Consider the following 27,775-nt stretch of genomic DNA (forward strand, 5'->3'; position numbering starts at 1 on the left):
CCAATCTTGCTCCTTGAGTTCACCCTTACAAAAAAAAACATTTTAAAAAATCACATGTTTTTCAGACATGTGAACGAACACCCCTGTGAATAAATAACGTGATTTTTTTAAAATAAAAAATTCACCACTTCCAACTATGTCTGGTCCTCATCCTCCCATCCAGGATCAACCTTGCTTATCTACAGAGGCAAACCAGAAGTGGGGTGCAGGGTACTGGAACAAACAAACTTGCAACTGGATAAAAGGCAGCGAAAGCAAAGGCCAATGTAACACAACCAAAGACAGGAAAGAGGGAGTAGTTTTATTTAATTGAGTATCATAAAATGGGATCCATTCATAATTAATTTGGTCTTGCAATAGTTAGTTTTGCTATCAATTCTTTTGGGTTTATGTTTTGCATTCAATATAATTATTTTGGTTTGCAATACTAAGAATGTTGATCTCGACTTCAGAAGATTTGCTTGATATTAATGGCATAAAAGTAACTCAAGCACTAGATTCCACCATTCTAATAACACTATGACTCTATTAAAGGTGTTTCAAGCTGCCGTCCTTAATTGAAACATTAACAAATGGGTCTCCCTGACACAGTTTCGGTAAAAAGCTGAGGGATGGGACTAGAGAAGTGCAACCACTCTTAAATCCATAGACTACACTACGGATGCAGAGACCGACCGTCCATGATATTCAAATGATAGTTTTAACCATGTTTTTAGGCTAAGCAATGTACGTTTATATTTACAAAAATTGCTCATTTGTCATGTGTATTTTTGCAAGGGAAGGCCTAGCCTATAGCTCAGTGGGATAATACAGTCTTATGTTATAGTCCAAATGTCCATGGGCTGATTCAGGCATAAGGGCATAGTGTCAATGTCCATGGGGTGATTTGGGAATCATGATCAAGCTGAATGACAGTCACAGATGTGTCGTGTGGGCCATTAATGACGTTTGCTTGATTGATTGAGCTTTCAGTAAACATTGCAGTGGAGCACATAGATAGGCAACTTTAAGCTTCCTCTTGACCCACTGGAACAGCTTGTCCCACTACTATGTCTGGGTCCAAAGGTCGCCCCAGCCAGATCATTTTTGGGAGCAGTTTCTATTCATGAAACTCGGAAATATCATGTTAAAAATAAAATTATATTATCCCACGAGACCAAGTTGAACATCTGTTTCCAGTAGACATGCCAATAATAAGGCTATTTATTCCTTTACAAGTGTAAGAAAGTTCATAACAGCATGGCTACATTTACATATCATTTATAAGCTTAGACCAAAAAATAAGAGGGCAGTAAGATTGTAAATGTCTGTTTCGGCCTACGTGGGGAAACCTCGATCCACCTCCTTTCCTCTACAGAGCCTGAAGTATCAACTACTTTTTTCCTTGAACTTTGCACATTAGATTTTCTTGTCACCGGGGTCAGACCAGCCAGCAACATGCAAACTTTCAAACTCCCTCATAGATTGCAGGAGTGCAGCACTGACAGGCTGGGAGTACGAGCAAGCGGACGAGGCGCCAGTCGACGGGCGAACAAGGCAACAGAACATCCAGCATGGTGGGAAGGAGACGTGGCTCCAGAGCCAACAGCGGACCACACCGGCCCCAACAGCAATGCAGTGGGGGACCCCGCAAGGTGAGTTAGACTGCCTATAGGAAGCTTATCAAACGGTTAATAAATAAAAAAATGTAGCATATAATGTCTAATCTCTGCCAGGTCTAAGGTGATTTATTGTCAGAGACTACGGATCCACATTTTGAGCCTATTTTTCAGTACTTCATTCTCAATGACAAACCCTATATACAGCCAGCATTGCTGACTCAGCAAATGTTGCCTTTTCTATAATTCTACATTTGATCTATCATTACTAGTAAACAGACCATAGCCTAGTGACGCCAACAACGGTCAGTTATTATGTTGCTCTGGAAATAAGTATTGTGTAATATGATCTTATTGTATTGCTTTAGTGAATCTGTGTACAGTATGGGAGGGCATGCGTCGAAGGTAGGCTATACCTGACTCTGTTCCCCAGTGTATTGTACAACATAGGCAGCTACAAACGTTTCCTCAATAAATGTCATGGTACTGTCACTGTTGTAAATGTCGTAATGTTAAAGCATTGTGGTATAGCTCTTCGCATGGTATATTGATCTCTACCTTCGATTAAAACTTTTTCTTCTGCAGGGATTGAAGTCAATTCTTAAATCATGGGCAGATGTCAAACAGTTCAGAGTTCAAAGTGTACTGACAACTCTACAGATAATTGCTAGCAACCATATACACACCCACTAGCCCTCACATGCAGATATAAACACTAATGAAGCCAGAAATCCCTCTCATATCCAAACACTTATCACAGCCCCGATGATTGCGTTCACTGTAAACATAAAATACTTTACTTATAGAGTATTTATTATCCCCAAATCATCTACAGTGCCTTGCGAAAGTATTCAGCCCCCTTGAACTTTGCGACCTTTTGCCACATTTCAGGCTTCAAACATAAAGATATAAAACTGTATTTTTTTGTGAAGAATCAACAACAAGTGGGACACAATCATGAAGTGGAACGACATTTATTGGATATTTCAAACTTTTTTAACAAATCAAAAACTGAAAAATTGGGCGTGCAAAATTATTCAGCCCCCTTAAGTTAATACTTTGTAGCGCCACCTTTTGCTGCGATTACAGCTGTAAGTCGCTTGGGGTATGTCTCTATCAGTTTTGCACATCGAGAGACTGAAATTTTTTCCCATTCCTCCTTGCAAAACAGCTCGAGCTCAGTGAGGTTGGATGGAGAGCATTTGTGAACAGCAGTTTTCAGTTCTTTCCACATATTCTCGATTGGATTCAGGTCTGGACTTTGACTTGGCCATTCTAACACCTGGATATGTTTATTTTTGAACCATTCCATTGTAGATTTTGCTTTATGTTTTGGATCATTGTCTTGATGGAAGACAAATCTCCGTCCCAGTCTCAGGTCTTTTGAAGACTCCATCAGGTTTTCTTCCAGAATGGTCCTGTATTTGGCTCCATCCATCTTCCCATCAATTTTAACCATATTCCCTGTCCCTGCTGAAGAAAAGCAGGCCCAAACCATGATGCTGCCACCACCATGTTTGACAGTGGGGATGGTGTGTTCAGGGTGATGAGCTGTGTTGCTTTTACGCCAAACATAACATTTTGCATTGTTGCCAAAAAGTTCAATTTTGGTTTCATCTGACCAGAGCACCTTCTTCCACATGTTTGGTGTGTCTCCCAGGTGTCTTGTGGCAAACTTTAAACTACACTTTTTATGGATATCTTTAAGAAATGGCTTTCTTCTTGCCACTCTTCCATAAAGGCCAGATTTGTGCAATATACGACTGATTGTTGTCCTATGGACAGAGTCTCCCACCTCAGCTGTAGATCTCTGCAGTTCATCCAGAGTGATCATGGGCCTCTTGGCTGCATCTCTGATCAGTCTTCTCCTTGTATGAGCTGAAAGTTTAGAGGGACGGCCAGGTCTTGGTAGATTTGCAGTGGTCTGATACTCCTTCCATTTCAATATTATCGCTTGCACAGTGCTCCTTGGGATGTTTAAAGCTTGGGAAATCTTTTTGTATCCAAATCCGGCTTTAAACTTCTTCACAACAGTATCTCGGACCTGCCTGGTGTGTTCCTTGTTCTTCATGATGCTCTCTGCGCTTTTAACGGACCTCTGAGACTATCACAGTGCAGGTGCATTTATACGGAGACTTGATTACACACAGGTGGATTGTATTTATCATCATTAGTCATTTAGGTCAACATTGGATCATTCAGAGATCCTCACTGAACTTCTGGAGAGAGTTTGCTGCACTGAAAGTAAAGGGGCTGAATAATTTTGCACGCCCAATTTTTCAGTTTTTGATTTGTTAAAAAAGTTTGAAATATCCAATAAATGTCGTTCCACTTCATGATTGTGTCCCACTTGTTGTTAATTCTTCACAAAAAAAATACAGTTTTATATCTTTATGTTTGAAGCCTGAAATGTGGCAAAAGGTCGCAAAGTTCAAGGGGGCCGAATACTTTCGCAAGGCACTGTATGTACCGATATCCCCTCCCATTAGGTAGGTTAACTCTTTCTGTGTCATCTCAGACTCTGAGGGAGCCAGCATTATTTGCCAAGAAAACAGGATATGAGTCAGAAGTTCCTCATGAAAAGATGACCATCGCCCAGGCCAAGAGAGGCACTCCAGGTCAGTCTTCATTACAGGTCAGACCAGTCACAGACCAGTCAGACTGATCACAGGTCAGTTTCACCACCAGTTTTATCAATCCTCACTGGGGCTATTGAAGGATGGGCAGCGGAAGAGAAGAGATAAGGGCCAGTCGAGAGAGAGAGAGAGGGATGTGAACGTGAGAGGTGAGACAAGGAGAACGCAGCGAGACGTAGATAAAGTCATTGTTTTTGCTTTTCTTGTAGCAGTCCGGCCAGTGCGAGTCTATGCCGATGGGATCTTTGACCTCTTCCACTCTGGACACGCGCGTGCTCTGATGCAAGCGAAGAACTTGTTCCCCAACACACATCTCATAGTGGGAGGTAAATAATATCTTTTGAATCTCAAGTGCCTTTCAAAGACTGCACAAACAAGCGTGTACATAAACCGCACACAGAGAGCATGTCATTATGTGTCTGTCCTTGCAGTCTGCAGTGATGAACTCACACACAAGTATAAGGGCTACACGGTGATGACAGAGTCGGAGCGCTACGAAGCCCTGATACACTGTCGCTATGTGGATGAGGTGGTACGGGACGCTCCCTGGACCCTCAGCCCTGACTTCCTGAAGAAACATAAGGTCAGCACTTCTGGGTCATATACAGTACACCACTCAATATTACAAACCATCTGCATTGCTAGCGGTTCTGGGTTTTAGGCTGGGGTGTCTGTGTAAGCACTTTGTGACATCTGCCATTTGAAAAGGGCTTCATAAATATATTTGATTTGATCCGTCCTAAAATCTGATACAGATGTACGTAGCCCATGTCCCTTTGATCCACATTAAATCATTTTAGTGCTTTTCTGGGATTTCACCAGATTGACTTTGTGGCCCATGACGATATCCCATACACCTCTGCAGGATCAGAGGATGTCTACAAACACATCAAGGAAGCAGGTAAACAAATCTGCTCTGAAACAGACATGAACTTGTAGCCATTTGAGATTGTGTCTCTGTGTGTTTGCTGAGCTACCTACCGCCTATTCTCTAACCTGTGCCATCTTGGCTGAGCTGTGTTCTCTCTGTTGTTTCTCAGGGATGTTTGTGGCCACACAGAGGACAGACGGCATCTCTACATCCGACCTCATCACCAGGATAGTGAGAGACTATGACCTTTATGTCCGACGCAACCTGCAGAGAGGCTACACAGCCAGAGACCTCAACGTTAGCTTCATCAGGGTATGAATGACCTAAGCACCTAATTAACTTTGAACAATTAATTAAGTTGGAATGACCATTTGTTACAATAATTTGTATTTGAGGAAGTGAAATGGTTGTTACAGTGTTGGTGGTTGTGGTTGATAAACAGAAGATGCCTTATAGCCGACCACTTGACTTGTCATAGGCTGTTCTCTCTGCTATCGCACGGCAAACGGTACTGGAGCGCCAAGTCAGGGACCAAAAGGTTCCTGAACAGCTTCAACACCCAAGCCATAAGACTGCTGAACAGTTCATCAAATGGCCACCCAGACTATTTACATTGACTTTATTATTTGCACTGACTCTCTTGCACTGGCTCTATGCACACTCACTACTCTACCCACACACTTACACATACTGTAATACACTGACACTCCAACACACACACACACACACACACACGTATATCGAAGCTACGCACACACTCACACATAGACACACTTTCACACTTCACATACACTGCTGCTACTGTGTTTATTATCTATCCTGATTGCCTAGTCACTTTTACCCCTACCTACATGAACATACTGTATTACCTCAACTACCTCGTACCCCTGCACATTGACTCAGTACTGGTACTCTTTGTATATTGTTGTTATTGTGTTACTATTTCCTTTTTTTTTAGCAAATACTTGTCTTACTTTCAATCTCTGCATTGTTGGGAATGGGCTCATGCGTAAGCATTTCAAATAACGTCTACACATGTGATTTATTCTGCAGGAGAAGAAAATCCGTCTGCAGAACCAGGTAGATCGTATGAAGGAGACGGTGAAGACAGTGGAGGAGAAGTCCAAGCACTTTGTGTTCAAGGTGGAGGAGAAGAGCCATGACCTCATCCAGAAGTGGGAGGAGAAGTCACGGGAGTTCATTGGGAATTTCCTGGAGTTGTTTGGTCCAGAAGGAGCGTGGGTGAGTTTACCTTTAGCCCACAATAGATACTATAGTAGGAAGTGTTAACGGTCAATAGGGGAAGATAGTTAGTATTGATCTCATTCCGCTCCGCAAGTGACCACTCATTATGAACAAGTAGCTTAGTAAAGCAACACTTAGTTGGTCAAACAATTTAAAAAAGGATTAATTCACTCTCACTCTCTCTCTTTGTCTCGCCCTCTCTCTCTCCCTATCTCTCGCTCTCTCTCTCCCTCTGTCCTGCTCTTTCTCTCTGTTTCTCTCTCTCCCTCTCTGAGCAGCATGTGATCCAGGAGCAGAGTGGGCGCATGCTCCAGGCCCTGTCACCCTACGCGTCACCCGTTGCCTCGCCCCGTGGCTCCCCCAGCAGCAGCCCCACCAGAGGGCGCTCCCCATCGCCCCCCTCCTCTCCCACATCCCCTTCCTCCCGATCCCCTCGTTCTCCCCGTTCCCCTCATTCCTCTCCCACCTCCCCTTCCTCTCGCAAGGGTGCCTCTGCCTATCCCTTAACCTTCCTCGGGGATGACGAGTAGAGATGGCACTGTCATTCCCAAACAAACACAAACACTCAGTGTACATGGTTACTTTGTGCACTTCGTGTATGTAAGATGTCGCCCACAGTTTACCATATTTGTGTTATTTGATTGTGTATGTTAAGGTAACTGAATGCACTGTGGTATCTCAATCAGTTGACTCACTCCATTCTCACTTCGGATTCCTGTACCACACAAAAACATAAAAATAATACCACTTTTTCACTGTCTCCATTTTGCATCAACCAGGCTTTATTTTTCTTTAGAAATACTTAGTGAAACGCTCAAATTTGCATTCAGTTGTCTATGATATGCAGTAAAAACAAAACATTTCGGACATTTTCTTTTTAATATTAAATACAAAACAATCATTTCTGAGAGTATTTTTGTCATGCAATAAGTAATCTAAAGTAAGATATGTCTCAAATGATTTAGATATTGTTCCATGCATTTCATAAGCATCCAAAGTTATTATAATCTCTTAATAACTTACAGTACCAAATTGCATCATCATGCATTCAAATAACATCCCGAGTAACATTTCATGTCACAAACACATACATACTAACCTAATCCCTTTTTCTAAGCTGGGAAAATGCCCACTGGGTTAATCTATTGAAAACCATTGCACACTGCCATAAAATGATAAACTAATATTCTTGTTTCACACAGTATACTGTTACGCTAGGCCATTATTTGCATTAAGGGAAAAAGTGCATTATTTCCCGTGGTGTCACTCCCACGTGACACTTATTAAACCTAATAACAGAGTCACGGTATCTGACAGAGGAGGTCACCAATCGCAATCTGCTACCATGGAAACTGTGGTCAATAATAACATACCAGCAAACAAGGAAATGAAGATGATCTGGATTAAAACTGTGTTTTGGCTTTACCTGCCTGATGGAAATAAATATGTTACCTGTTGAGACAATATTTCAGTCAGTGCTGTGCTTTAGTTCTGTGCTTCACTGTAGGAGTGGAAGGTAACTTAATGTGTCTGTCATGTGACTAGACATGACCTATGGCATGCAGCATTGCCTGAGGGCCAGACTCAAGAGTTATTTGATCTTGTACTTGGCTGCATCACGTGGGTCACTGCTAGGGTTGCTCCAGTCATCTGCCTCAGGGCCAGACTGGTAATGTCTCCACGCTGACTTGTTGAAGACGGGGAGACGTTCAAAGGACTCGCTGGACAGAGCCTGGAGGTCAGTGAGAAACAAATATGAAACCACAGCCAGATCATAACGACAATATGCTACTTAACTAAACGCAAGTCCTTAACGCACCTTCAGATAGATGACAGCGTCTGTACCCACCCCCTCCATGGAGTAGAGGTTCAGGTCTCCTTGGAAGTAACGTGCATAAAGTCGAGAAATGGGGAGACCATACCCAAAGCCAGCCTAAGGACGGAGAAGAAAGAGTGGTTCATACTCCAAACTGCGGGTCAATAGACTGGCCGCGTCATGAAAAGTTGCATGCGCAGTTCCTCGTCAGAAACCAGCTCTTTTCTACTAGCAGAGGATACGATAACACGCAACTTCAAATGCAGCCTGTGCTTGTTAACAAACACGTTATCAGATGGTTATCGTCTAGAACGTCGCTATGTCACCAGAGGATTGATTGCCGAGCCAGCGAAGCAAGGTCAAATATCACAAATAGAGCTGGATAAAGCCAGAAGAATAATATGCTTGTTGAATATAGATAGCTATAGCCATCCGTCTGGTCTGTTTTCATGGTCATCACTCACTACCTGTTAAGTTTGTCAAGGTCCCGGCATCAGTGTTCGCTATCTTGCTACAGCACCTTTTGGTGCCGGGGCGCACGTGCATCACTCGAACATGATGTTTGTAAACCAAAAAATGTCTCTATACACCTATTTGGGATGTGTTACCAGTGGTGCAGCCTGAGTTCCATTTCCTGGTTCAAGGCTCGGGGTGGGTGCGGTGGAGTACATGTAGCTAAAGAGCTTGTCAATCTTCCTGAGGGGCACGCCCCCTCCTCTGTCACTGATCTGAGGGGAGAGGACAGGTGTGTGTGAGAACCATGATGAGGTCATCTAAAAACACCAGACCGGTGTCCTTGCCAGTAACAGACCTTGATAGAGAGGTCTTCCTTTCCAAGCGTCACCATGGCCTTCACTTGGGGGAGTCCAGCACTACTGTTCTCATGGAGCTCCACTGTGGCCCGCATCGAATTCTACATAGTCATTCAATAAACATTCATGAATGCACATATCTCAGTTGGAACGTATAAATACAACAGGATACAACCAACGACAATACACACATACATGTTACACACCTTCAGTGCATTCGGGAAGTATTCAGACCCCTTGACTTTTTCAACATTTTGTTACGTTACAGCCTTATTCTAAAACAAGTTACTCTATTTTAGAATAAGACTGTAACGTAACAAAATGTTGAAAAAGTCAAGGGGTCTAAATACTTTCCGAATGCACCGTACACTACAAATTAGGACCAGTTAATTGATAGCCTAGAGAAGCTTTCGTTCAGTGCAACATAAATGCCAGTCACCTTGAAGAGCTCAAACAGCATATGGAACAGGTGAGATGGAACATAAACCACCTGGATAGCCTTCGAAGGGGCCTTGGCTGAGGAAAGAGACATGTAAATGTTAATGTGAAATAAAGGCAATCAATATGTATCAATCGTTCTCTGTTCACATATTACGGTAGTCATGTTTCACAATTTCATAATTTCACACGAAAATAGATTTCCATTGGATCTGCTCCTCCTCTGTTTACATTTGCAGGTTCGGACAGGAGCCAACGGGAAACTCTGAGATGAGGCCAACTTTCCATTCCAGATGACTTTTTCCATTGCAGCTAATAAACCTGCCATATCCTAACCAAGAGCTTAGCGCATACTCAGACGTTTACAATCTAAGCGCCAGTGCCTTCTATCCTACCTATATTGCATTATAGACATGCTACCAGCCTTCATGTTAGCGAATGGCTCCGTACAACAGCTTATAAATGCATAGACGGCTATTCCTCTTTTATAATGCATACACAGGTGGCTCAGTGTGTTTAATTACATTTCAACTTACAATTGTACTCTTCTATGTTCAGCTCAGGGGCGACCAAGTAGTATTGCTCACAGAGCATCTTAGCGGTCTCATAAGCATCTGTAAAAGACAGTAGCATAGAGGCACAGAGGATTAATGTTATGTGGTACTGTGTTCAACTTTGACCTAATCTCCGCCTCACTTTCAGAGAAAAAAAGTAGTAGAGCTAGGTTTTACACAGTCAGACGTAACAAAAAAACAAACCAAAAAAGATATATAGAAATGTACAAATTATACATTTGTGATATCGGTATTTAAATACAATCAAAAATAATAATAATTCAATACAGTAATATGAGATCTGTATGTAAAACATTTACCATTTGCCATTTTTGTCAGTTAGCAGATGCCCTTATCCAGAGGTGTCTTGCAGTTAGAACATTCATCTTAAGATGAATAATATTTTACACACACGAAGGTGTCCTCCATTTCAATAGTAATCATCCGCGACATCTCAAAATCATTATCCCGACTGGTGTGCACTGGGCTATTCTACAAACAGCCTGGTGGAAAGTCCCCCTCTCTTCTCGTACAGACATGCACAATCAGGGACATGCTGGTCCATTCTATCCCGAAGCCTGACCATACAAACTGGTTATCGCTACAAGGGTACTAGAAGTGTGGACGATGTGCTCAATGTAACAACACGGCAAACAGTAAATACTTCACGCACCCTCTTAACAGGCCGAGAGTTCTACCAGAGACAGTTCAACAATTGTAACATTGTGTATATGCTTAAGTGACTGTAAAGCCTATGTGGGCCAAACAGAAAGATATTTCCAAATAAGAATATCTGAACACAAAACAGGGATCAGCACGGGCAATATTGAACATGCTATGGCAAAACACTACTTAGAAGCCAAACACGGCCCATTGTCCTCTTCGCGCTTTGTGGGCATGGAACAGGTTCATCAGAGTTGGCAAGGTCCCTAAAATGCTCTCACAACGAGAGATGTTTTGGATTGATAGGTTAAAGACCATGCATCCTCTTGGTCTAAACAATTATTTCTCATTCAGACTATTCTTGTGTATATGGCTGCGCTGTCATTTGTATGCTCATGTAGGCTATATTTTCATACATTCAATCACAATCTTTTTGTCTAAAAATAGATGTCTATTTTTCATACCCCAAAATCATCTATTTTTGTAGGCTTTATTGTGTACTAGGAAGTAATTAATTGCGCTAAAATATCTCAAATTTCCTACGTCATCATGATACCTAAATGCAATTTTTTGAGTTTATTCTGCTGATCTGTGTATTTGTATGTAGAGTATATTGTAACAATTGTTTGTTGACTAATAATTTGAGTACCGCTATGCACCGCCATCGCACAGTTGTAGAATATTGTAATGATCACCTAGGCACCTGCATAAAAAATGATGTCTTTGGCACATCTCTTGATGCTCTGATGAAAGCATAACTGCCAAAATGCGTTAGCCTACCAGGACTAAAATAAAATGAAATATTTTGGGGGAGTTCCACCGTTTCCCAATGTTCTTGAACCTGAGATTTAATTTGACGCCATTGTCACATAAGACAGAGCACCCAGCTAATAAATTGAGATCGCGCACCCACTCCACATGAAGGTACCCAAAAGCAATCATGTCTGATAAAAAAACACAAGTGTAAAAAATGTGTGGATTTAGCGTTTTGGAAAGAATCTCTTCACATACAGTGCATTCTGAAAGAATTCAGACCCCTTGACTTTTTCCACATTTTGTTACGTTACAGCCTTATTCTAAAATGGATTCAATTGTTGTTGCTTTTCTCATCAATCTACACACAATACCCCATAATGACAAAGCAAAATAAGGTTTTTAGAGTCTTCTTGGGTATGAAACTACAAGCTTGGCACACCTGTATTTGGGGAGTTTATCCCCATTCTCCTCTACAGATCCACTCAAGCTCTGTCAGATTGGATGGGGAGTGTCACTACACAGCTATTTTCAGGTCTCTCCAGAGATGTTCGATCGGTTTCAAGTTCGGAGTTTGGCTGGGCCACTCAAGGACATTCAGAGACTTGTCCCGAAGCCACTCCTGCGTTGTCTTGGCTGTGTGCTTAAGGTCGTTGTCCTGTTGGAAGGTGAACCGTTGCCCCAGGTCCTCAGCGCTCTGGAACAGTTTTTCATCAGGGATCTCTCTGTATTTTGCTCCGTTTATCATTCCCTCGATCCTGACTAGTATCCCAGTCCCTGCCGCTGAATAACATCCCCACAGCATGATGTTGCCACCATCATGCTTCACCGTAGGGATGGTGCTGGGTATCCTCCAGACGTGACGCTTGGCATTCAGGCCAAAGAGATTCATTTTCGTTTCATCAGACCAGAAAATATTGTTTCTCATGGTCTGAGAGTCCTTTAGGCGCCTTTTGGCAAACTCCAAGCGAGCCGTCATGTGCCTTTTACTGAGAAGTGGCTTCTGCCTGGGCACTCTACCATAAAGGCCTGATTGGTGGAGTGCTGCAGAGATGGTTGTCCTTCTCGAAGGTTCTCCAATCTCCACAGAGGAACTCTGGAGCTCTGTCAGAGTGACCACCGAGTTCTTGGTCCCCTCCCTGACCAAGGCCCTTCTCCCTCGATTGCTCAGTTTGGCCGGCCGGGCGGCCAGCTCTAGGAAGAGTCTTGGTGGTTCCAAACTTCTTCCATTTAAGAATTATGGAGGCCACTGTGTTCTTGGGGACCTTCAATGCTGCAGAAATTTGTTAGTACCCTTCCCCAGATCTGTGAATTGACAATCCTGTCTCTGAGCTCTACGGACATTTCCTTTGACCTCATGGCTTAGTTTTTGCTCTGAAATGCATTGTCAACTGTGGGACCTTATATAGACAGGTGTGTGCCTTTCCAAATCATGTCCAATCAATTGAATTCACCACAGGTGGATTCCAGTCTCATTGCAAAGGGTCTGAATACTTATGTAAATAAAGTATTTCAAAGTAATGTGCTCATAATCATCCTTCACTCATGCTGCCAAACATACCCTTGTAAAACTGACCATCCTACCAATCCTCGACTTCGATGATGTCATTTACAAAATAGCGTCCAATACTATCTATCACAGTGCCATCCGTTTTGTCACCAAAGCCCCATACACTACCCACCATTGCGACCTGTACGCTCTTGTTGGCTGGCCCTCGCTTCATACTCGTCGCCAAACCCACTGGCTCCATGTCATCTACAAGACCCTGCTAGGTATTGTCCACCCTCCCCCTTATCTCAGCTCGCTGGTCACCATAGCATCACCCACCTGTAGCACGCGCTCCAGCAGGTATATCTCTCTGGTCACCCCCAAAACCAATTCTTTCTTTGGCCGCCTCTCCTTCCAGTTCTCTGCTGCCAATGACTGGAACGAACTACAAAAATCTCTGAAACTGGAAACACTTATCTCCCTCACTAGCTTTAAGCACCAGCTGTCAGAGCAGCTCATAGATTACTGCACCTGTACATAGCCCACCTATAATTTAGCCCAAACAACTACCTCTTTCCCTACTGTATGTATTTTATTTTATTTATTTATTTATTTTGCACCACATTATTTTTATTTCTACTTTGCACATTCTTCCACTGCAAATCTACCACCAGTGTTTTACTTGCTATATTGTATTTACTTTGCCACCATGGCCTTTTTTTGCCTTTACCTCCCTTATCTCACCTCATTTGCTTACATCGTATATAGACTTGTTTCTACTGTATTATTGACTGTATGTTTGTTTTACTCCATGTGTAACTCTGTGTCGTTGTATGTGTCGAACTGCTTTGCTTTATCTTGGCCAGGTCGCAATTGTAAATGAGAACTTGTTCTCAACTTGCCTACCTGGTTAAATAAAGGTGAAATAAATCAAAAATAATAATAATGTGCTCATTATAAACCTGTTTTCGTCATTATAGGGTATTGTGTGTAGAATAATTGAATCCATTTTAAAATAAGGCTGTAATGTAACAAAATGTCAAAAAAGTAAATAGGTCTGAATACTTTCCCGAATGGACTGTACTCTTTATTGAATACAGTTTGAATAAGCTGATGTCGCCCTGATGCAGTCTAACTCAAAGTTGCTATTTGTCAAACATTAGGATCAGTGGTATTCTGCTCACCTTTCACCACCTCAGGGACATTGCAGGTAGGATCAATACTCCCTATGTGTTTGGGATGGGAGGTGGTTCTGTCATCACCAAAAAGGAGTGCTGAAACAAAGTCTCACCTGATCAAGGTCCTCATCAACATCCACTATAAACATGCACTATTTTTATTTTTATTTTCTACACACATATATAAATAGCCGTCTTGGCTGGTGATGTCACTTACTGTGCTGGTTGATGAGCATGCGGAAGGATATCCTGTTGGTGTAAAAGCGATCCAGGAAGTACTGAACGTTGCTGCTGATAAAAGGATCAAAGCCAAACTTCTGCTTGTACTCTATGACACCCTGGGCCATGGTGGGGACCACTTCATTGTGCCTATTACGGATTTTGACCAGGGTGTCTAGAAAGCTGTTCCAGAGAAATATGGTGTGAGGACTCTCAGAAGTCTCAGTGCTGTCTGAAGTCTCAGTGCTGTCTGAAGTCTCAGTGCTGTCTGAAGTCTCAGTGCTGTCTGAAGATGTGGTGGGTGCCTGGTGCGACTGTGTACATGTCAACTCACTCGTTTAAGGTGTGGCTGTCCTCCGGGCCCCTGTGTTCATAATCCAGCAGCTCTTCAAAGCTCTGAATGTACCTGAAACACAAACACCACAGCACACTGTCATACCCTGGCGTACACACAGACGGATGTCACCATGCATCCCAGAATACTGTGCGCACAGTCACCCCTGAATCAGCACAGAGGGACAGACAGAGGTTCTCACCAACTGTGCACCAGTTTGACGGACGGCTGGATACGCAGGTCACTGGGTAACAGGTTGATTTCCTTCATGGTGTTGGCCCCCCGCACCGCAAGCTCCTTACGCAGGAACACGTAAGAGGTCTTCTCACATGCATTCTCCCTGCCTGTGGAAAAACATGGGATCAATAAACTGGTGACTGGTAGCAGACCAATACTTGTGCTGTGTTCATTGGACAGAGGTTGTAAAACAAGATTATATCAACAGACCTCTCATGCATGTCAGTTGGAACTTTCAAAGTGTCTGTCTCAGAACCACCTGAATTCTTGGAGCTTCCCACGTCTGCCTCATTTGATGGAGGTTTGTGACAAAACCACTGACGGAGGTTTGTATTAGTCCAAGACCATGGCCATAAGTACATATGAGGACACTGAGGCCTGGACCTCTGTAATGTTTTCTAATTTGAAAATAAAGAACTGGTCAACATTTAGTCAGCACACTTACCACACTGCATCCCACTTCTGGCTTGCTTCTGAAGCTAAGCAGGGTTGGTCTTGGTCAGTCCCTGATGCTACTGGAAGTGGAGTTGGAGGGACAGTAGGAAGCACTCTTTCCTCTGGTCTAAAAATAAAATATCCCAATGCCCCAGGGCAGTGATTGGGGACATTGCCATGCGTAGGGTGCCGTCTTTCGGATGGGACGTTGAACAGGTGTTCTGACTCTCTGTGGTCACTAAAGATCCCATGGCACTTATTGTAAGAGTAGGGGTGTTAACCCTGGTGTCCTGGTTAAATTCCCAATCTGGCCCTCATACCATCATGGCCACCTAATTATCCCCAGCTTCCAATTGGCTCATTCATCCCCCTGTACCTATTCCCCAGGTCGTTGCTGTAAATGAGAATGTGTGCTCAGTCAACTTACCTGGGAAAAACAAAATCTAAATATTGCTCCCAGCGTTGATCACAACGCTTATATTCTTGATCTAACTTTGTCCTCTCGCGACACAGGCAGTGGGCCTGCGACGTGAAACAAACTACCCGAGCTCGCAGTCGGCTCAAGTAGGCAACTGAAGACGCTGCTGACTGTGCGTTTGTGAGATGCCGGACAAAAGGCCATTTTAAAACCGCCGAGGGACCAACAAAAACGGACTATGAGAACGAGTGCACAACTGGCAAACAGTCATTTATAGATAGCCCATGTCAACCAGTCAGGTGGCTAGCTGCCGCCAGAGGCTTTTATTGCAGCAACGTTGAATGTCTCTGGCTAGTATTACTCTTACTTCATCCTTCTATCTGGCTAACATTAAACAGAGCCTCAGCACTAGCAGAAAATACGCTACTAAGTTTGTTATTGGCGAGGCAGGCTGCAATGGATGCAGGAGGAAGCAGAGGAGACAAGAGAGAGAGGAAGCAGAGGAGACAAGAGAGAGAGGAAGCAAGCAGAGAGAGAGAGAGATTAGTACAGTGGCTACAAAACTTGCGGTTGGGGGACCCATTCCTCTGGGAAAAGAAAATCTGTACTAATCTTATCAAACAAGTTAGGAACTTAAAGAAAGGAAGATGTGTTGTAATATGAACATAACATGAACATCTGTAATCAAAATGCAAACAATACAGTTCTATAAATGTCGTATGTATCAGTGTGAATCATTTGTCATAACTCCCCCCTTTCAGAGGTATAACATTACAATTGTATAGTTAATAGGCCATGTGTTTGTAGATCGACTGAGGTGAATGAACCTACAGCGGCCAAGGTGATAAAGGCTGTTTTTTCCTGTTCTGCAAATAGCATTTAAAAAATGTTTTTATTGTAAAGAAATGCAGTAAATGAGCTTCCAATATTATTGCCAGTTACTCTATGAATATGGCTGCCACACATGCAGCAATCGGTCAGTGGCCAGTTCATATTGAGAGGCAGAACGACATGGAGCTATTTATAATGAGCTGCTGCTACGATCAGTGTTGTGCAGCTGTGAGCCAAAAGTTTCGAGTGGACAGACAGAGAGCTTTCGGATTGACCTTAGACAGTTCAGCTGGCACAGTTTGTTCTCTAAACTTAAGACACTTACTCTCACAGAGCACGTGGCTTACTGAGAGACTGAAGCCATCCATCTCTACACCAACATACAAACTCTAGAATGACAGACAGTGGAAATGTATCAAGGCCTCTGTGAGACTGATGTCACATTACTTAAATGGAGGTGGCAGCTGATGTAACTATCTACTGTTTATCAAAGCCACACTCAGGCATTATTGGGAAAGTAAGCGTTTTAAATATGAAGTGCCGCTGTCCCATATATCGCGTAAACACAGTAATGTTCTTATCGCACACTAACGACAACATCTGAGGTGTATTCATTCCGCCGACTCTGTTGAAAAACGTTTCTTAAACTGAAGCAAACGAAACGGAGAGGGACCTACTTGAATTAGTCAACTAGAAACTCTCGTTTAATCATGTTGGCTTCCGTTAGGAAATGGTAAACGTTTTCCATATACACCCGTTCGTTAAATAAAGCCATCAGTTATTTTTTCAATCAAATGGCAACCCTGTGTCCATGACATTTAAACTCTTGGAGTATTTATTTTTATACTCACCAAAGTCCAGAAACTGCTTGATAGACATCGGCGAGGGAGAGAACCTCGAATAATATTCTATTTTCGATGTTACATCTTTTAGTAGAAAGTTGAACAGCCTCATGATTGCTTCAAGTAATCACTTTCTAACCGTCAACACACATAAATATGAGTACGGTTGATGGCATAAGAACGATTTCCAAACAACCCCCTGTCTACTTGCATCGACAAATATAAACACTCAATACAAGTTACATGCTGATATCACCTCCTTTGACAGTAGCCCCCCATGTTACATTGATGCATTCGGAAGTACAGTGTGTGTGTCTAATTCCGACCCACGTGACAGCAGGACGTGCAACCTTATTGGCTGACAGAACCTCTCGCTTCACCAGAATGATACAAATTTGCCATTGGGGAGTTGGCATCAAAGTGCTCTTTTGTCTAGCTAGCAGGAACGTCATTGTAACTTGCCATTAGGAGGGAATTTATTGTTATGACTTTAGATGAGGGTATATAATTATTGGTCATGTATACCTTCTGGGCTCTTGTTCAGACAAACTGGACATGCAATTCCATGAACAATACCGCGCCACTGTTTAGGAATAGCCGATGTTCTTCCAACTAAGAACTCGTAAGAAGCAGAATGCATTAATCCAAATGTTATTTGGTAAACAGATATCTTGAAGAAAATGTAAGTTCCTGTTTCCCCCAGGCTACTTGCAAATCACTCCAATACCATAAGAGGGCGCGAAATGCATTGTAATCATTTGAAGGTAACACACAATCATTTGCATAAAGATGTAATACACTATATTTATTGATATGAATACAAAATACACATTTCATCCAACTATTTAACCCATTTTGGTTTATAAACTTATTTCCAAAACCCTCACATATCCAACTCCACATAGCCGTGCTAAGAGCTGAGGCAATATGGATGGGACAGATATGTTGTTGTTGGAGGTATATGTCCTAACGTTATATTCAGCATAATACAACGAAACTTTTAAGATAGAATTACTGTAGCCTATGTTATAGGCCTACAGGATTAACCAAAAACTACAACAGCAGAATATAGGACACAATCAAGACAAAAGTCATAAAAATACAACAATAGTAACCAGGTTTCCATCCAACCTTTTTATGCGAGTAATGTACATGTCGGGTAAAAAATGTCATGACAGGCCTGATGGGAAACAGAACATTTGTTGGTAAACTTTCCACATTTCAACTAAACATAATATACTAGGCAAGGTAGGATTTTCTAATGTCGGTAAAATTCCTTATGCTAGAAATATCGGTAGAAACGCTTTTATTCTCAAATATTGATATACTACCCATAATATAGAAGTACATTTGAAGTCACGCGATGACATGCTGTGTGGTCCTACCACTATGACTCGGGAAGGTATGAAGTTAAGTAGGTTACAGATGAAATCATTTAGGATGAACTTCACAGGGTGGAAAAGAAGAAAGGGGATATCAAGTCAGTTGCACAACTGAACGCATTCTACCGAAATGCCCTCCAACCTTGTCTGGTCTGTGTCTGTCTGTGGTGAAAGCCTAAAGTGATGAGCTTGATGCTCCGTTCCAATAAATATCGGGGGTCTTATTCTGGTGACATGATGATCGATGCTTGACTGCCATTTGACAAATAAAAATAATCTTGTTCTTTTGTCCATAATAATCTCATTTTTTAGGCTATACCCGAACGAGCTGTTGGCTAGAGCGAACGTGCCAATACTAGAGTGGGCACATTCGCTAAATAACACAATATTTTTTTGTGACAAAGTCATCAGTAGAGTTGAAAACGCGATGGAAACCCATTTAACTTCTATTTTTTATTCGGTATATGGGAATTTACCTGCAAAAGTCATTTTTATGTGCACGAGTAGCACTATGTCATCTTGCAAATACTTTTATCTACAAGTAATTTTGATGGAAACACATCTCTTGTGGGAAAATTCACATATTTGATTTCTGCATATTTTAGAATATTCAAATGAAAATCTGTGCCAACAGGTTCGAAACATAGCTACTGTAAATTAATATTTGTGAGGTTATATAGTGAGGTTATTAAAGCCTGTTGATACATCTCTCACACACACACAACCACACACCACTCTCTATTCACTCCACCACAATCTCAGGCAGCAGGCTCCCACTGTGGTGCCTGTGGGCTGATATTGGTGTTCTGGTCATTGTCAGTCTCGTGGGGGTCGGAGGGCAGTGGGTCATAAGTGCGGCGGTACAATGCCCGGGTGACCAGGGTGATGATGAACATCTCCACAATCATTAGCTGCTGACTCAACACTGCAGACAGACAGATAGACACATACCAGACAGGGTTGGAGGACACAGACGTCATTTTGATCAAGTAATGGCTCTCGTTTGGCCCTGTTTTGTCACTTACTGGTGCCACGGGCTCTAGAGGAGAAGGGCGGGGAGCAGGCAATGGTTCCATCCAAGGCCAGGACGTTAATAATGGCCGTCTGCAGCTGACTGAGCACCAGCACCAGCTATGGACACATGACCAGTGGCTTCATGAAGATACATTGAATATTAGGATGTAGGAACAGACACTGCCAGACCGAAATCAGACAAAACATTCCAGAAAGCCAAGGTCAAGGACTAAGTAAATGACAGCAGATTATGTATTCTCATCAATGGCACTTAGAAGAAGGCAGTTCCTTGACTAGCTGGTTGGTACAGTAAGGTCGGACTCACCTGGTACATGGCATACTTAGGTATGATCCTGACGCTACGCAGTGTGTTGCATGTGTTCATGAACATGATGGCGACAGACCAAAGGGAGATGATGGTGAGAACCCCTATAAATGGGTTGATCCAACTCGCCGTGTTTGTGATCTCAAGCTAAACATTGAGACATGGAGAAAGGTCAAAGAGGGTAGGTTATGCATAGTGGACCTACATGGCATGCCACCAGGCTCGGTTGGAAACGTAAGGTGTAGAGGGTGTGTTTCTTTTTGCTGACAGGATTTTCACAAGAAGGAAGTTTATTACTTACATCAGAAATATCAAAGTTGCCGTTGGTCCACAATATTATGGAGAGGATTGAGAGAAGTGTCTTTAAGATAGCATACTGAAGAGCCCCCAGCTTCAGCAGGAATAACATCCGCCTGAATGAAAACAGCCCAGAGTTATGAACATGTTCTTACCACTGTATACATTACCCAACACAAAGGATCATCTGGCCCAAGAGTGACCTGAGCATGTGACATCATGTGACCTGATTTATGTTTGAAAGATAAAGTAAATGTGATAATTTTACATGTCTTCATAATAACAATCATCATGACCAAACCAGTTTGGCTAAGATAGAGCTGTTTGATGACCGACTCTGGTGTGCCACTGGTTACCGTGTGACCAGAACGCGGGGCAGGCAAGGACAGCAGCAGCAGCATGGTCCTGTACTGATCTTGAAGGTTTTCTTGTAATTGCGCTTCAGAAAGGTCTCGCTACCTCCACTCTCCTCTATCAGCAGAATTAAGACCTTATACACCACCACTGCAAAGTACCTATGGAGAAAAGAAGAGTGTTTACTTGGAAGATACAGTGCCTTCAGAAAGTATTCAAACCCGTATCAATAATTTGTCACTATTTCAGAGGCTATATGATGTATTGTTCAGCAGATTTACTACGTAATATTAATAATAATAAATAATAGCAGAATAAACCAGGTTTTCCTCTAGTATTTTGCCTATGCATAACTCCATTCCATTTATTCTTTATCCTGAAAAACTCACAAGTACTTAACGATTACAAGCATACACATAACATGATGTAGCCACCACTATGCTTGCAAATATGGAGAGTGGTACTCAGTGATTCGTTGTATTGGATTTGCCCCAAACATAACACTTTCTATTCAGGACACATGTTTTGCAGTATCACATTAGTGCCTTATTGCAAACAGGATGCGTGTTCTAGAATATTTTTATTCTGAACAGGCTTCCTTCTTTTCACTTTGTCATTTTGGTTAGTATTGTGGAGTCACTACAATCTTTTTATTTATCTTAATTTAATTTAACCTTTATTTAACTAGGCAATCAGTTAACAACAAATTCTTACAATGTCGTTGATCCATCCTACTATTAAACGTTGTAACTGTTTTAAAGTCACCATTGGCCTCATGGTGAAATCCCTGAGCTGTTTCCTTCCTCCCCGGCAACTGAGTTAGGCAGTACGCCTGTATCTTTGTAGTAACTAAGTGTATTGATACACCATCCAAAGTGTAATTAATAACTTCACCATGCTAAAAGAGATGTTCAATCTCAATTAACAATCCCACTTTAGCATAGGTCAGTGCCCTGGCCATGTCCCCATGGATTGGACACAACAGTATTTGTGAAACAGCATCAATTTAGACTTCTTATTTAGCTACAGCTTCTTTTGAGGTTGAGTGCAAATGAGATCCCAACAATACTTCACTTCGGTCCAGTGAAAAGCCAGCTGCCTAAGTGAACCCTGAATGGCTAATATGGACTGAGATCAAGGCTATCTGCAGAAACGTAAATTACTCTTAAAGAGATGCAACCTGAATGTAAAGGATGAAAGGTAATTTGTCATTCATATTAAATGATCCATCATGCTACTTCTGAGGACAGAACATGACTGTGGAGAAACCAAATATACACATCTGTAGCCTACACATGGACATTTGAAAATGGGCAGAAAGAGATTTAATCAAACATAGCGTGAGCACAGCCAATGCTGTCCCTCTAAACAGCCTGTACCACAGACTGGTTGAGGATATATATTTTTTGATCCATTTTGTTTTCAAGCTATAACAACAACAACAACATGTGGAATAAGTCAAAGGGCTATGTACACACATAACGAGTGTGTGACCAACCTTCAAAACCAGTTAGTCTGCCCATTCAACTTTTGTTTGTGTCCCAAAAAAAGTTTGTGTTTGTTTGTGTCATTTACTGTATTTCTGTGGATGTGGTCTGGATCTCTGATCTTTCCCAAACACTGACACAGCGTAATGATTAAGAAACGGATTAAACTGTGGTCAAAGAGTGCATTCATTAAAACGCCTCTGCTTTATGTCAGTGCTACGTGCCATAGTTCCCTGTCAGCTCATTATTACAGGAGGAAGAGCACTGCATCTCTATAGTAAAGTATAGTACACATGTGTTTGCCTTTATAGGAGAGTATGTGAAAGAGAGAGAGAGAGAGAGAAAAGAGAGAAAGAGAGAGCGAGAAAGATAAAGAGAGAAAGAGAAAAAAGAGAGAGAGAGAAAACAAGAACGAGAGAGAGAGAGAAAAAGAGAGACAGAAGGGGGGAGAGAGCAGTAAGTACTGTGTGGGTGAGAGGAAACTTACGAATTAGAGGTCATATCTGTAAACATGGTTGCCCTTGGGATCCACATACCAAAACAAGCCATGGTAGCAATGACCTGAAACAGAGACAGAAATGGAAAGGGAAAGGGGGATACCTAGTCAGTTGTACAACTGAATGCATTCAACTGAAATGTGTCTTCCACATTTAACCAGACCCCTCTGAATCAGAGAGGTGTGGGGGGCTGCCTTAATCGAATGATATGTTCAGCCATCTATTCACCATCCACACGGTTCTAATTCATATAACTACAACAACAAATAGTCATGACCAAAAATATGAACACAGAATGACAGCCATTCTCATTTACATCTTGAAAAAGTTGTCATCAAGGCAAAGAGTGGCTACTTTGAAGAATCTCAAGTATAAAATATATTTTGATTTGTTTAACACTTTTGTGGTTACTACATTATTCCATGTGTGTTATTTCATAGTTTTTGATATGTTCACTATTATTCTACAATGTAGAAAATTGTAAGAATAAAGAAAAACCCTGGAATGAGTAGGTGTGTCCAAACTTTTGACTGGTACTGTCTATGGTGATGGCTACTGAAAACAGGGAGCTTAGTTCTTACCGGTGCAGCTCCATTTACCCACATAATAGTTGTCTTCTTGGGAGACGGGACTTTTCTATAGATAAACACACACTCCTCCAGGTATAGTAGCAGGGACATTGTAGACATGAGGGTCAGCATGGAGTACAGAGCCACCCCAAAGACATCCAGCTCTAGATAAGGGAGAGAGAGAGTGAGGAGTTCAGACGGTAGAGAGAGAGAGAGGTTGTACAGGTCATTGTGAAATCCATTACTGGACCGTTTATTGTAATCTAAGCCGCAGCCCCTGGCAACAACAACCCCACTTTAGGATAGGTCAGTGCCCTGACCACGTCCCCATGGATTGGACACAACAGTATTTGTGAAACAGCATAAATTTAGACTTCTTATTTAGCTACAGCTTCTTTTGAGGTTGAGTGCAAATGAGATCCCAACAATACTTCACTTCGGTCCAGTGAAAAGCCAGCTGCCTAAGTATACCCTGAATGGCTAATATGGACTGAGATCAAGGCTATCTGCAGAAACGTAAATTACTCTTAAAGAGATGCAACCTGAATGCAAAGGATGAAAGGTAATTTGTCATTCATATGAAATGATCCATCATGCTACTTCTGAGGACAGAACATGACTGTGGAGAAACCAAATATACACATCTGTAGCCTACACATGGACATTTGAAAATGGGCAGAAAGAGATTTAATCAAACATAGCGTGAGCACAGCCAATACTGTCCCTCTAAACAGCCTGTACCACAGACTGTAGCCTACAATTTGAAGGACATTGTAAGGTTCTGTATTTATTTTTTCTTAGTCAACCTAGTGTTCTGTTTCGTTGTGTTCTTGAACATAGCCCTGTCTTTCATTTTTGTTCATAGATTATTATTATTTTTTTCCCAACTTTATTTAACCAGGTAGGCCAGTTGAGAACAAGTTCTCATTTACAACTGCGACCTGGTCAAGATAAAGCAAAGCAGTGCGACAAAAACGAGTTACACATGGGATAAACAAACACAGTCAATAACAATAAATATATATATATATACAGTGAGTGCAAATGGAGTAAGGCGGTAAGGCAATACATAGGCCATAGTAGCGAAGTAATTACAATTGAGCAAATTAACACTGGAGTGATAGATGTGCAGATGATGATGTGCATTTCACCTGTGTTAGTTCCTCGCCTGGTCTCATCAGTCTTTTCCTAGCTCGTTTGTGAGAACCAGTTATGGCCTTCAGCCCTAGTTTTGATTCACCTGCCTGTTTATGACCATTGCCTGCCTGTGACCACGATTCCTGCCTTTAGCGAAGGCGAAAAAAAAAACCTGCAGCGCTCTGCGCGTGAATCTACATCTTTTTCTCCCTGAGTATTCAGTACAGACATGTTTACTCAGAAGCTGTTTATTGGGCTTGCCTGTGTATTGAAGATGGCTCTGTGAACTGGAAAGTGAATTAATTAATCAATGAAATAATGAATTTACAAATTAATACATATGTTAACTCTCAAGCTACCAACTGGGGTCACTTTGACCTCTGAAGCATATGTTTGACTATACATAGGTGGTTTTATTCAAACCTTAACATTTTTCTTGACTCTGACAAACAACTTATCCTTAACGAATCTAAATAATTATTTAGTGTTTCTGTATCAATATGGACCTTTGAAAAAAATTGGGAGGCAATTTGAACTTTTCTCTAAATGAACTTTTTGGTAGTAATGTGGATAGTACTTTGGGAAAAAGATGCACATCATTTAAATAACATGTTTGCCTTTTCGTTTGAAAGAACATGCTAATTATTGTAATTTTGCTAAAATAGTGGTCTGTTTATCTTTTTTTTTTAAGATAACATTAATTATATGTCTAGTGATGTTTTGATAAGAAAAAAGTTTATATTTTGCGATTGTTGCTTTTCCAATAGTTTCTTCTTGCGTTCAAAATGACTCCAGTTGGTAATTGATACATGTAAAATATGTTGCTAACTTGAGAGTTAAATTACTGCAGTAAATCAAACATTAAAAACCAGCTTCCGCGTCCCAAAAATGTGTTATAATAACGTGCTTTAAAAATAACACCGACATCTATAATGAAACACTATTTGCGAACTGATAGATAATGTAATCTGTGTCACTCACGCTTTATGATATCGACAGCCAGCGGAGGTTCTTGTAAACAGGTCGGATGTATAGTGCTGTTGAGGGCTTCTTCCATATCCCCGGTCAGTTGAAGTCGCTAACGTATGGACTCGCAGGTGGTGAAATAATGGATAAAATAAACTATCCGTATCTCTTGCCCACTGACAGCAGTTATAGGAGCTGAGCTGGGAGGAACAGGTAGACTATTGAACCTTCGCCCGCAATTCAATTCTGAGGAATGAAGGTATGAGTAAGATGTTAGCTCAGTGAATACAGCTGGGTCTACTAGTCAACGGGACCACCTCTGGATAGAGAATGGCAGATGCCTTTCATTCAAATCTTAGAACTACTGCACTTACTGAGCAACCTTGCTTATCATGGATGCCCAATGCCCCGCAGTAGTGTCCTGTACCTCTCAGTGGAATTACTTGTCCATAGATTGTATTTCAATTCACACAGGAGAATGACCTTTGACTGGGGAGTATGTCATCTTGCCAGCCAATATACAGGAATAAAAGGAATGAATCCAAGGAAAAAAATAATGTAGTATTGTTCAGGCCACAATCTTAAGAGTTGTCAGTATCACCTCTCTCTCTCTCTCTCTCTCTCTGATATTTCATTTCAGCATTCTGCCAATCTTATTTATATCTCACGTAAATGTCTCTAGAATTAATTGCCTTCACTGTTTTTTTCTTGTCATTCTTGTCATCTGATGTGTATCTCTGTCACTTTTAGGCCCACAGCATCTGTCGCCATGAACAGTAGCCAGAATAAAGACTGTCAGGCAGTGGGATTTAGCTACTAAATATTGATGGATTCGTAAGGGGTCATCACTGAACTGCATAATTGCATTTGAGCTAAGAAAAACATGATTATGTAGTATGTAGGATGAGAAAATGAGGTCTAATCGGCTTACCTGGTTACAAATTAAGTGAAGGGAGAAGTTGGACCATGATCCAAAAACAGACCTGGATGGATTAGTCAAACGTTGAGGCTTGCAATAATAAAATATGAAGAGAAAATGAAGAGAGAGAGAAGGTGTGCACGAGAGACAGCCTAAAAGACACTTGTCTGAATAAGAAGCCAAGCATTTGCTTTGCCTACAAAGACACCTGTAGATAGTCATGTGTGGCTTCACTAAAGACATGGGCTTCTCACACATTTCTCTCCATTCGCACAACTCGGGTGGATGGCAGAGAGTTCTTTCCCGCACAGTAGACACTGTCACACTCTGTCCCTTCAAATCCCATCGGGGTTATAATCACATTCCTGTGAAGGGAATGTCCTTGAGATACAAACTAGTGTCACTTCAATGCCATGACCTGGTGGAGAAAACCATCTAAAACTGACGCTTTATTTCGCCAAGACAAACAATTAATCCTGAACAAATAGTCTCATCAAATCAAAGTTTATTGGTTGTGTACACAGTTTAGCAGATGTTATAGCGGGTGCAGCGAAATGCTTATGCTACTTGCTAACAATGCAGTAAAATGTCAAAGTTACACAATCAATAAAATAAAAAAATGTAAAAAAATCTAGAAAAATCGTAACAAATTAACAACCCAAATAGCACTGTAACAATAATCCAAATGCAATCTATACGTGTCTACACCGGATGAATTTATACAAGATATACTAGGAATGATATGTACAGTAGATATATTAATGAGCTCTGTCAAGAATGCAGTATATAAATAAATATGCTCAGGGTATAAACAGTGCAACTAAAATGCAATGTACAGTAGTTGAAATATTAGAATGAACTGTCGAGAACAGTATACAGTACCAGTCAAAAGTTGACACAACTACTAATTCAAGGGTTTTTCTTAATTTGGACTATTTTCTACAATGTAGAATAATAAACTATTAAACAACACATATGGAATCACAGTTTTTTTGTTTAACAGTTTTTTGGTTACTATTTCGATTTTAGATTCTTTAAATTAGCCACCCTTTGCCTTGATGACAGCTTTGCACTCTTGGCATTCTCTCAACCAGCTTCATGAGGTAGTCAACTGGAATGCATTTCAATTAACAGGTGTGCCTTGTTAAAAGTTAATTTGTGGAAATTCTTTCCTTCTTAATACATTTGAGCCAATCTGTTGTGTTGTGACAATGTAGGGGGTGTAGTCAGAAGTCCATATTATGGCAAGAACAGCTCAAATAAGCAAAGAGAAACAACAATCCAACATTACTTTAAAATGTGAAGGTTAGTCAATGAGGAACATTTTAAGAACTTTGAAAGTTTCTTCAAGTGCAGTCGCAAAAACCATCAAGTGCTTTCATGAAACTGGCTCTCATGAGGGCCGCCATAGGAAAGAAAGACCCAGAGTTACCTCTGCTGCAGAGAATAGGTTCATTAG

The 27,775-nt window shown here is 41.5% G+C and overlaps 3 protein-coding genes across 9 annotated transcripts; 1 reads left to right on the plus strand and 2 right to left on the minus strand.

Moving 5' to 3' along the window:
• Positions 1 to 1,438: 1,438 nt before the first annotated feature.
• Positions 1,439 to 7,102, plus strand: LOC112228892 (choline-phosphate cytidylyltransferase B). Of its 2 annotated transcripts, none has more exons than XM_024394636.2 (8): positions 1,439 to 1,634; positions 4,117 to 4,216; positions 4,444 to 4,560; positions 4,666 to 4,817; positions 5,057 to 5,135; positions 5,275 to 5,417; positions 6,159 to 6,347; positions 6,629 to 7,102. In XM_024394636.2, the coding sequence occupies exons 1-8, from the start codon at positions 1,554 to 1,556 to the stop codon at positions 6,878 to 6,880; spliced, it is 1,113 nt and encodes a 370-aa protein (XP_024250404.1). In that variant the 5' UTR covers positions 1,439 to 1,553; the 3' UTR covers positions 6,881 to 7,102. The 2 variants fall into 2 exon arrangements, with proteins under 2 accessions (XP_024250404.1, XP_024250405.1); XM_024394637.2 differs by having other exon boundaries at positions 4,447 to 4,560.
• An 8-nt stretch (positions 7,103 to 7,110) lies between these two features.
• On the minus strand, positions 7,111 to 17,684 carry LOC112228891 (pyruvate dehydrogenase (acetyl-transferring) kinase isozyme 3, mitochondrial). Of its 4 annotated transcripts, none has more exons than XM_024394632.2 (11): positions 17,379 to 17,681; positions 14,809 to 14,950; positions 14,607 to 14,678; positions 14,271 to 14,455; positions 14,060 to 14,149; positions 9,953 to 10,030; positions 9,418 to 9,494; positions 8,978 to 9,079; positions 8,775 to 8,894; positions 8,170 to 8,283; positions 7,111 to 8,082 (listed from the first exon to the last, which is right to left on the minus strand). In XM_024394632.2, exons 1-11 carry the CDS (start codon positions 17,479 to 17,481, stop codon positions 7,942 to 7,944), a joined length of 1,224 nt encoding a protein of 407 aa, XP_024250400.1. In that variant the 5' UTR covers positions 17,482 to 17,681; the 3' UTR covers positions 7,111 to 7,941. The 4 variants fall into 4 exon arrangements, with proteins under 4 accessions (XP_024250400.1, XP_024250401.1, XP_024250402.1 ...); XM_024394633.2 differs by lacking the exon at positions 17,379 to 17,681 and adding an exon at positions 15,289 to 15,405; XM_024394634.2 differs by lacking the exon at positions 8,978 to 9,079 and having other exon boundaries at positions 17,379 to 17,682.
• A 475-nt stretch (positions 17,685 to 18,159) lies between these two features.
• LOC112228146 (organic solute transporter subunit alpha) lies at positions 18,160 to 26,548 on the minus strand. 3 transcript variants are annotated; one of them, XM_024393269.2, is made up of 9 exons: positions 26,329 to 26,548; positions 25,413 to 25,643; positions 23,307 to 23,458; positions 22,716 to 22,789; positions 20,744 to 20,902; positions 20,392 to 20,503; positions 20,091 to 20,237; positions 19,777 to 19,882; positions 18,160 to 19,676 (listed from the first exon to the last, which is right to left on the minus strand). In XM_024393269.2, exons 2-9 carry the CDS (start codon positions 25,486 to 25,488, stop codon positions 19,510 to 19,512), a joined length of 993 nt encoding a protein of 330 aa, XP_024249037.1. In that variant the 5' UTR covers positions 25,489 to 25,643; positions 26,329 to 26,548; the 3' UTR covers positions 18,160 to 19,509. The 3 variants fall into 3 exon arrangements, with proteins under 3 accessions (XP_024249037.1, XP_042165669.1, XP_024249038.1); XM_042309735.1 differs by lacking the exon at positions 26,329 to 26,548 and having other exon boundaries at positions 25,413 to 25,818; XM_024393270.2 differs by lacking the exons at positions 25,413 to 25,643; positions 26,329 to 26,548 and adding an exon at positions 24,446 to 24,581.
• Between the last annotated feature and the right edge of the window lie 1,227 nt (positions 26,549 to 27,775).

This window comes from Oncorhynchus tshawytscha, linkage group LG30, assembly GCF_018296145.1.
Source record: "Oncorhynchus tshawytscha isolate Ot180627B linkage group LG30, Otsh_v2.0, whole genome shotgun sequence".
Taxonomy (NCBI): Eukaryota; Metazoa; Chordata; class Actinopteri; order Salmoniformes; family Salmonidae; genus Oncorhynchus; species Oncorhynchus tshawytscha.